The sequence below is a fragment of the Nicotiana sylvestris genome, chromosome 5 (assembly GCF_000393655.2).
Source record: "Nicotiana sylvestris chromosome 5, ASM39365v2, whole genome shotgun sequence".
Lineage (NCBI taxonomy): Eukaryota > Viridiplantae > Streptophyta > Magnoliopsida > Solanales > Solanaceae > Nicotiana > Nicotiana sylvestris.
The window spans coordinates 73,599,270-73,608,295 of NC_091061.1; the positions used below are offsets into that span (position 1 = coordinate 73,599,270).

Genomic DNA, 9,026 nt, shown 5'->3' on the forward strand with positions numbered 1-9,026 from the left:
ATTCTTTTATAAAACTAGGGTTTCTCGGAGTTCTTTTACGCATGTTCTAACTGATTTCGTTATGATTAAACCCTTTCCCGCGTTTGTTTTGACCGATTTTGTGCTCTTACTGCTTTTAACTTGACTCTGTAAAAAGCCTCTTTTTTAAGATTTTCTTTTCTTTGTTTCTATAATTTTCCTTACTTTGCTTCTCTAAGTGTTAGTATGCTTTCTTTACTTCGTGTCTGTGTGTTGGCCTGCTTACTTGAGTCTTATGATTACACTGCTTCAAATATGTTTTCCTGAATCCCTAGCCAACTTATGTCGCTTTTGTATGACTATGCTCACTTTGTTGTTCATCTTTGCTTCTTTCTGTTACTATGCTTCAAATATGTTTTCTTGCTACATCTGTGGACCTCCTCTATTTATATGATGAAAGTATAGAGTCATGAGTACCTTTTGATCAAGTCTGGTTTCCTTAATCGATGGTGATTGAAACTTTCTTTCAAAAGCCCTAAAAGCTTTGCCCCGTCTGTTAAGCTAACTGATTTCCTTACCCTATTTTGTTATGATACTAATTTTTTCTACTAAGTTGTGGCCTTAATCAGGTTCCTCATGAATTGGTCCTACTCTATGCTACAGAATCTCGACCCCTACCTTTCTACTTAATTTGATTAGTTGCTTACCTTAATTAATTATCCTTGCCTTGTCTGTATTGCTACTAATTGTCTCCTTAGTTTGAAAACTTTCTGAACCTAGCTTTAATTACCTGTTCTATACTGGTATTATTTTTGAAATCTTTCCTTATTTGTTATACTCCAGCCGTGTATGATTTCTTTCCTTATTTGTCATCTGCCCTTTAATATTCACACTGACTCCCTTAATTAAAGGGAGATTCGAACCAATTTTCCATGCTGAGTTCTATAATTACTGGAGAATTGATTCTTGCCTTATTTGAACCAATTTTCAAATTACTATATAAATGACTCTCTTCTACAGTCTTAACACACGAATGCAGTTCAGAATACACACCCTCAGACTCTCTCTTCTTTCTCTACTACTTGTGTTACTGCTTGTCTTGTCGGCTGAAAGCCAAGGCTAGACTGTGGAACTCTACTTGCTTTACTTTTTCTGCATTGTGCTTCCTTAACTGGTATGTTCCTAGTTCAACTCTGAAACTCAACTCTATGTGCTCCATTGCTTGTCAATCCCTATCTCTTTCAGCACTGACTTAATGGCTCATGTTGTTTAATTGCCCTTCTTGTTTACTGCTTTATTCAGCATGCTTAAGTTCTGCCCTCTCTTGTTCAAATGTAATCTACATGACTACTCCCATACCCTATTCCTATGTCTTATTACTATTCTAATTTCAAGCATGATTCCCTTGTTAACTCTTTGAAGTAGCTGTTTTTGTTCTGAAGACCAATCAATCCCTACTTGTTCTTTGCACTTGCTGGTCTATATGCATCTCTTCTCAGCCATGTTTATGTGTTTCGGATTTGATTACTCTATGTCCCCAACCCCTACTTCCCTGTTTGTAACTTCTGCAACTGTACTATTCTTTGAACTTGTTCTCTGTGTGTGTTGGTTTGTTCCAAGCTATTGTTGCTCCTATTCCCTTCTCCTTTTCAAAACTGTTCTGTTGTTTTGCAAACATTTTTCAAACATGCTATTTCAAAACTGTTTTCCAATTCAACCTTCTTTTAAATCTTTGTCAATCACTCCCACTCTACTCTTAGACCATTAGGTTTTGCCCCTTTTGTGTGAGCCTTGCCTTGGGACCCTTGAGCTCTCTGTAAACTTGGACACATAAAAGCTGGCCTTTCCACACTACACTTACTCTGTCTTGGCTATGAAATCTGGGTATGAGCATTGCCCGGGATTCCATGAGGTCCTTAAGGAACTCTGACACACCTAGATGTGAGGAAAAGCTATGAAACAATCTTGGCAGTTGAAGTGATTTATTACATAACTCAGGGAAGAAGTCCTAATTAGGCTTCCTATAGTGTAACTTCTTATTTTTAACTTCTACTTATGTAATTAATTTCAATGTTGGTCTGTAATAACCTGTTGCAAACAAGTATTGAGGTTGTCTAGTGAAAAGGGATAGGGTAAATATGCATGCTATAGTTGTTAAGGGTAGAAAATATGTTATTAGGGTTATATTCCTAATTGTGCAATAGAAACCATGTTTAGGACTCATACATACATTAGAAATCATGCTCTTAGGTCCCATGTTTCTGCCTTCAACATCTCATCCATCACTAATCCATGTTTTATGTCTTTCACTTAGAAATCCTACTCCTAGGACAATAACAACTGTGGCATAAAAGCTGTTACTCTTGTACTTTCAGAAGTCTTACTTCAATGATTCTGCAATTCTTGAACGCATTTAGAAATTACGCCTTAGGGATTCTGTTTTTAACAATCCTGCCATTAGATATCATGTTCTAGAATCTTGTTTGCATTAAGACGCCTAGTTAATTACTGATTCATGAAAAGGTAATAGAATAATCTCACACTGTGTTGTTTTCTGAATAAAATTGGTAATAATCTCCACATTCGTATCAACTAGAACAACATGCTCTTAGGGTAAAATAATTTCCACTGTTTTAATAATTTTGAATAACTGCTGCATATTATTTCACGCATAGGCAAACCTTAGGCAATCAACTTGAATAAAACTAGAACCATCTCTGTAATTAGTGTTTAATTGTCAATGAGTTAAAGATTAGTAGGCAAGTCTGATTCAGACTTCTTATTTGAGTCATGTAATAGATCTAATTTTGCCGTTGTCACTTAGATACCATGCTTTAGAATTCTGAATTCAGATTTTAATTGTGTACGAGTTGTGATGTCTATGTGCATTATTTGTGGAGGTATACCTGAGCCTTCTACTTGCTTCTGTGTTTTTCCCCCTTTAAATTCAGTCCTATGTGTTCTTGTCTATCACCTATCATTTTGCCTTTAAACCTGAGGGTCTGTCTAGAACCTCCCTTATAGGATAGGAGTCCTAAATTCCTCCAGGACTGATAGGAAAGGACGGGTAACGACATGCAATAGGGGTCGAGACCAACCCTCACTTTGGTTACCTTCACGGGTAGGGGGGAGAAGAGTGTCATATCGTGTATTGCATTGATGTGATCCATATTGTAAACAAAACTAGGACACCCCTCTTTACATTCATAAGCATGCTTAGATTGTAATTCTTTTCAAAATATTGCTTTTCTTTTATTAATTTTCCTTTTCAAAAACTTGTGTATTTAAACTTAAATCCCCTACTATTTGAGCCATACTTGTTTATTTGCTATTTGCACAAATTCACAAAAACTGTCTGGCTGGGAACCACACCAGTGGATCTTGAGGGGTGCCTAACACCTTCCCCTTAGGATAATTTCAAGCCCTTACCCTATCTCTGGTTAACAAACGTAGTTATAAATAAACCCTATAGGTTCCCTAATGCACCTTAAAATCGTTAGGTGGCGACTCTTCAAAAATGCAAACCCCTTCCCAAAAGGAAAGAGTTGTCCCATACCAAAATGTCATAAACCCGATTTCCGCGGAGGAAAAAGGGGGCGCGACAGTCACCGTATAATTCATTTGCGCTCCATTGAGTGTCTTGCTTGCATAATAGACCGGGTGAAGAACCTTTTTGTGGCGTTGGCCAAGCACTGCTCCAATAGCTACACCACTGGCGTCACACATGAGTTCGAATCGAAGAGACCAATCAGGTGTGACAATAATAGGTGTCGTGGTGAGCTTTTGCTTCAATTCCTCAAAGTCTTTGAGGCATTTCTCGTCAAACACAAATTTTTGCATCTTTTTTAAGAAGTTTGCACATAGGATTTGCAATCTTGGAAAAATCCTTGATGAAACGCCTATAAAATCCGGCATGCCCCAAGAAACTTCGGACACCTTTAACTGAAGTAGGTGGAGGAAGAATGTAAATGATCTCGATCTTTTCCCGGTCAACCTCTATGCCATGTTTTGAAATTTATGCCCCAATACAATGCCTTCATCCACCATTAAATGGCATTTCTCCCGGTTAAGCACAAGGTTGGTCTCCCCACATCTCTTGAGCCCTTGTCTACGATTGTTGAGAGAATGCTCAAAAGAGTCACCTACCACCGAAAAGTCGTCCATGAAAACCTCTAGAAAATCCTCCACCATGTCAGAGAAGATGGACATCATGCATCTTTGAAAAGTAACCAGAGCATTGCACAAACCAAACGGCATCCGGCTAAAGGGAAAAGTTCCATATGGGCAAGTGAATGTTGTCTTCTCTTGGTCCTCCAATGCTATGTTGATTTGGTTGTAACCGGAATATGCATCAAGAAAGCAATAAAATAACCTTCCCGCTAGCTGATCAAGCATTTGATCAATAAAACATAGGGAAATGGTCTTTGCATATGGCATTGTTGAGCTTCCGATAATCCATACACACCCTCCATCCGGTCACCGTTCTTGTTGGGATGAGCTCATTTTTATCATTTTCAATCATGGTCATGCCTCCCTTTTTTGGCACACATTGCACCGGACTCACCCAAGAACTATCGGCAATGGGGTAGACTACCCCGACATCCAACCACTTGATGATTTCTTTCTTTACCACCTCTTGCATGGACGGGTTCAACCTTCGTTGATGTTCCACACTTGGTTTTGTCTCACTCTCCAATTGGATATTGTGTTCATAAATTTAGGCGGGAATCCCTCGGATGTCCACAATTGTCCACCCAATAGCCTGCCTATGATCCTTCAATACATCCAATAGTTGTTCTACCTGCACATCATTCAATAAAGAAGAAACGATTACCGATAAAGTATCATTTGAGCGAAGAAATTTATACCTCAAGTGTGGTGGAAGTGGTTTGAGCTCTAGTTGCGGTGGCTCAATAATAGAAGGCTTTGCAGGAGGAGTGGCTCTATTCTCCAAGTCAAGAGAGAGCTTCACCGGAGCATAAGTATAGGACCAAAGCCCCTCCAATGCATTGACTGATTCCATATATCCTTCCATATCTTCACCATCAAAGTTCACCAAAATAGCCGCCAACGCCTCACCGAGGCATTGTTCTTCCATCTTCATTTCAACCGTATCTTCCACTTCATCAACAACATCAATCACCGAGATGCTTTCATATTCATGTGGTAGTTTCATACCCTGGCTTGCTTGGAATGTGACCTCTTTATCATTCACACGGAATTTGATCTCATTCCATTCCGAATCCATTAGTGCTCTTCCTGTGGCTAGGAATGGTCTTCCCAAAATGACAGGGATCTCTTTGTCAACTACACAATCAAGGATTACAAAATCGGCAGGTAAATGAAACTTTCCCACTTTAACAAGCACATCATCGATAATTTCCACCGGTCTCTTTATGGAACGATCGATCATTTGCAATCTCATACTTGTGGGCCTTGGCATACCTAATCCTACTTGCTTGTAAATGGCAAGAGGCATTAAGTTGATGCTAGCCCCATTATCATAAAGGGCTCTTGCAAAATCATATGCCTCAATAGTACATGGAATAGTGAAAGCTCCCGGGTCTTCTTTCTTTTGAACGGTGAATGTTGCAATGATGGAACTAACTCGGTGAGTCACATTCACCACTACATTCTTGGTGGTTCTCTTCTTGGTAATCAAGTCTTTCAAATATTTAGCAAAACCCGACATCTTTTGAAATGCTTCCACAAACGGAATATTCACCGATAATTGCTTGAGAATGTCATAGAACTTTTCGAGTTTTCTATCATCAACCTTCCTAGCAAGTCTTTGAGGGAATGGAGGAGGAGGTCTAGGAATAGGTGGTAGAGTTTTTTCTGTCTCTTTTACCTTTTCCTTTACCTCTTCTCGGTTTTCTTCTTGCACTTTCAATTCTTCCGGAACCTTTTCAACTTCAACAACACTTGGCTCTTCAACCTCAACCTCATGTTCGGACTCTTCTACTTCAACCACTTGTTCACTCCCTCCTTGTAGTACCTTCCCACTCCGAGTAGTAATTGCCATGATATGAGAGGTTGGACCACTCCCACTACCCTTTGGGTTCGCAATTGTGTCACTTGGAAGTGTCCCTTTTTGCTTTGGATTTTGTTACCTAGAGAGATCTCTCATTTTCATCTCCAATTTTTGAATGGATGCAGTATGAGAGCCTACAAGATCGGTCATATTCCTCATAGAAGTGTCGGACTTCTCTTGATTTTGCAATACCCGTTCAAGCATGCTTTCCAACTTGGAATCACTTGAGGAACCTTGGTTTGAATATTGACCCTTTGGAGGAACATAAGGGTTTGAACTCCAATTTGAGAAGTTCTTGTTGTTATTCCAATTTCCTTGATTTGAGCCACCTTGGACATTTCGCCACTGTTGGTTGCCTTGCCCTTACGGGTGAGGCCTCCATTGATTTTGTTGTCCTTGACCTTGATATTGTTGCCTTTGATAACCTCTTTGAGAGTTGTTGACATAGTTTGCCTCCTCAAAGTCTTCATTTGATATGGGTTGCACATCCTCCACCACATTTACCTTCTTCATTTGGCTTTTGGTGAACATCTTTGTCAACACATTGACATTTGTGGCAAGCCCTGCAATCATTTGATCTCTCTCTCTTGATTTTCCTTGATCATGGTGGTCAAGGAAGGAGAACCATATGCAATTCCACTTGTGGTGTCCTCTGAGTGCCAATCTTGATTATGTTTTACCATTTTGTCAAGTATTTGTGTGACCCTTGCAAATGATTTGTCCATAAAAGATCCATCAGCTGCATTCTTGGCTATAAATTGGTTCATAGGGTCCAAACCCATGTAGAATTTCACTAACAAAATAGAATCCGGAAAACCATGATTGGGAGACCTCATCAAGTATAACTTGAATCGATCTCATGCTTCATGTAGATGTTCTCCCGATACTTGCTTGAAAAGGAAAATTTTATCCCAGAGCTCAGACTTCTTACTTTGTGGGAACTATTTAGCTAAGAATGCTTGGACAAGTTTAGGCCCTCAACCTTAGGACATCATCAGAGACGTTGTTCTGCTTATGCATCACACACATACCCAAGAAGTTTCTAAGATGTTGTGTCGGATCATCGTCAGTGGAATTCCTGAAAAACCCCTCTACTTTGAGCATAAGGATTAAACCATGTCCCCCCTTGAAAGTTGCAGCACCAACAACCGGAGGTACAATAGCATTTGTATCCTCGATGTACTCATCTATGTCCGCAAAATGATTTTCTTCCATTTCCTCTTCATATTCGGCCATGTTTTCCTATAAACACCAAGCAAAACAAGCAAAGTGTGATGGAATAGAATAATACGCAAAGTAAAGCACACACTAATTAGTAATTTCAAAACCGTATTCCCCGGCAACGGCGCCAAAATTTGATATGCTCAAATTCCAAAACATTAAAATTACATAAGTATAAAAGATAATTGCATTTAAAACAAGCTAAATTCTAAGCAATTTATATTAAATGTGCCAAAATTCTCTGGCACTTCAATCAATCAGCCCCTGCATATAAAGGAAATAAGAATTATTATTATTATTATATATATATATATATATATATATATATATATATATATATATATATATATATATATTTATATATAATAAAATAATGAAGTAAAGTGTTCATATCACATATCTGAGATAAAAGTGATTCCTTCACCCATCTTAAGGTCCAGTGACATTTGTAGATGACTTAAATACCACTTCCATGTGACTTTTGTTTCTTTATCCACAATAGCACAAACTAATGGATAGAAGTGGTTTTGCAGAGTCTTGACCAACTGCCACCAAAAGCTGACCCTTAACTTTCCCTCTCAAAAAATTTCCATCCAACCCTATAAAGGGCCTCAACCCACTCTTAAACCCCATCTTCATTTCATGAAAGCATATGTACATCCTTAGAAACCTTCTATTGCCTTCAACAAGGGCAACCTTTGATAGGTTAACTATCACATCACTTCTACGATTACTAAACTTATGTTCATTAACATATGTCATCAACTTATTATATTCATCAGTAAAACTGCCTTCCCGATTCTCCAAATCAATTTTTTGCCTTCTTACAATTTGCTCACTAACATTTACATTAAATTTAGCTTTCAAGCTTGCCCTCATAACTCTAACCTTAATTTTTGGATTATCTTGCAACCCTCTCTTGAAGTATTCAACAATGGTCTTGGAATTAACTCTATGATTCTCATATACATGTTCACAAGTGTGCTTAGAATGTAAGGTACAGAATTCAGCCCCACCCCCTGATGTATTCCTAGATATGTGACATACAAAAGGGCAGCCAGCTTCACAAATATACCTAATGCTAGTTGGGTTACTTTTAAGTTACTCTAACCAATAACCATTTGCAAGTGCATACATATTTATCACTCTTCCAGCTTCAGTAATATCTTTGAATGTAATTGACCTATCCAACTCTTTATAGTCAGTCATTTTATCATTAATGTCTCTCTTCTTTTGTTTAAAAAGATTCTCTAGTCCATCACAATCATAGTCTGAAGAAATAACATATTCATTGTCATCACAATTATCACTTTTATCACAATCAGTGGCAGCTTCAAGTTCATCAGGTTTATCATGCTCATTGTGATGGATTATATTAGGTACATTAATACTTGGTTCACATTCCTCTACAGCAAATATGTTAATAACATTAAACTGGTTGTTCACAAAGTCCAATAAAGTCCTAATGCCATAATCACCTTCTATTTCATAGTATGTACCAGAAGGACCATTAACTATCAGTTGTTGGACTCCCATATACCCAAAGTTAGAAACATATTCATCCACTAATTCATTATAGGTAAGCAAGTCAGAGTCAACCTTTATTAATGTGCAGAAATTTTCTTGAGTATGCCACTAGTGGTTTCTAGACCCACTCTCCACCATGATGAAAGACCAAATCCAGCAGGACCATTGTTAGTAAACTGCAGAATAAAGTTAGTTATAATTAATAAACTAATAGATGCAGATAAAGGCATAAAGACAGAATAAAATAGAATCAACCACACATTGAATAAGTCAGTCAACATTAATA

At 38.1% G+C, this 9,026-nt stretch overlaps 1 protein-coding gene across 1 annotated transcript; it reads right to left on the reverse strand.

Moving 5' to 3' along the window:
• Positions 1 to 4,675: 4,675 nt before the first annotated feature.
• LOC138868820 (uncharacterized) lies at positions 4,676 to 5,983 on the reverse strand. Its single transcript, XM_070146391.1, has 2 exons — positions 5,810 to 5,983; positions 4,676 to 5,530 (listed from the first exon to the last, which is right to left on the reverse strand). Exons 1-2 carry the CDS (start codon positions 5,981 to 5,983, stop codon positions 4,676 to 4,678), a joined length of 1,029 nt encoding a protein of 342 aa, XP_070002492.1.
• Between the last annotated feature and the right edge of the window lie 3,043 nt (positions 5,984 to 9,026).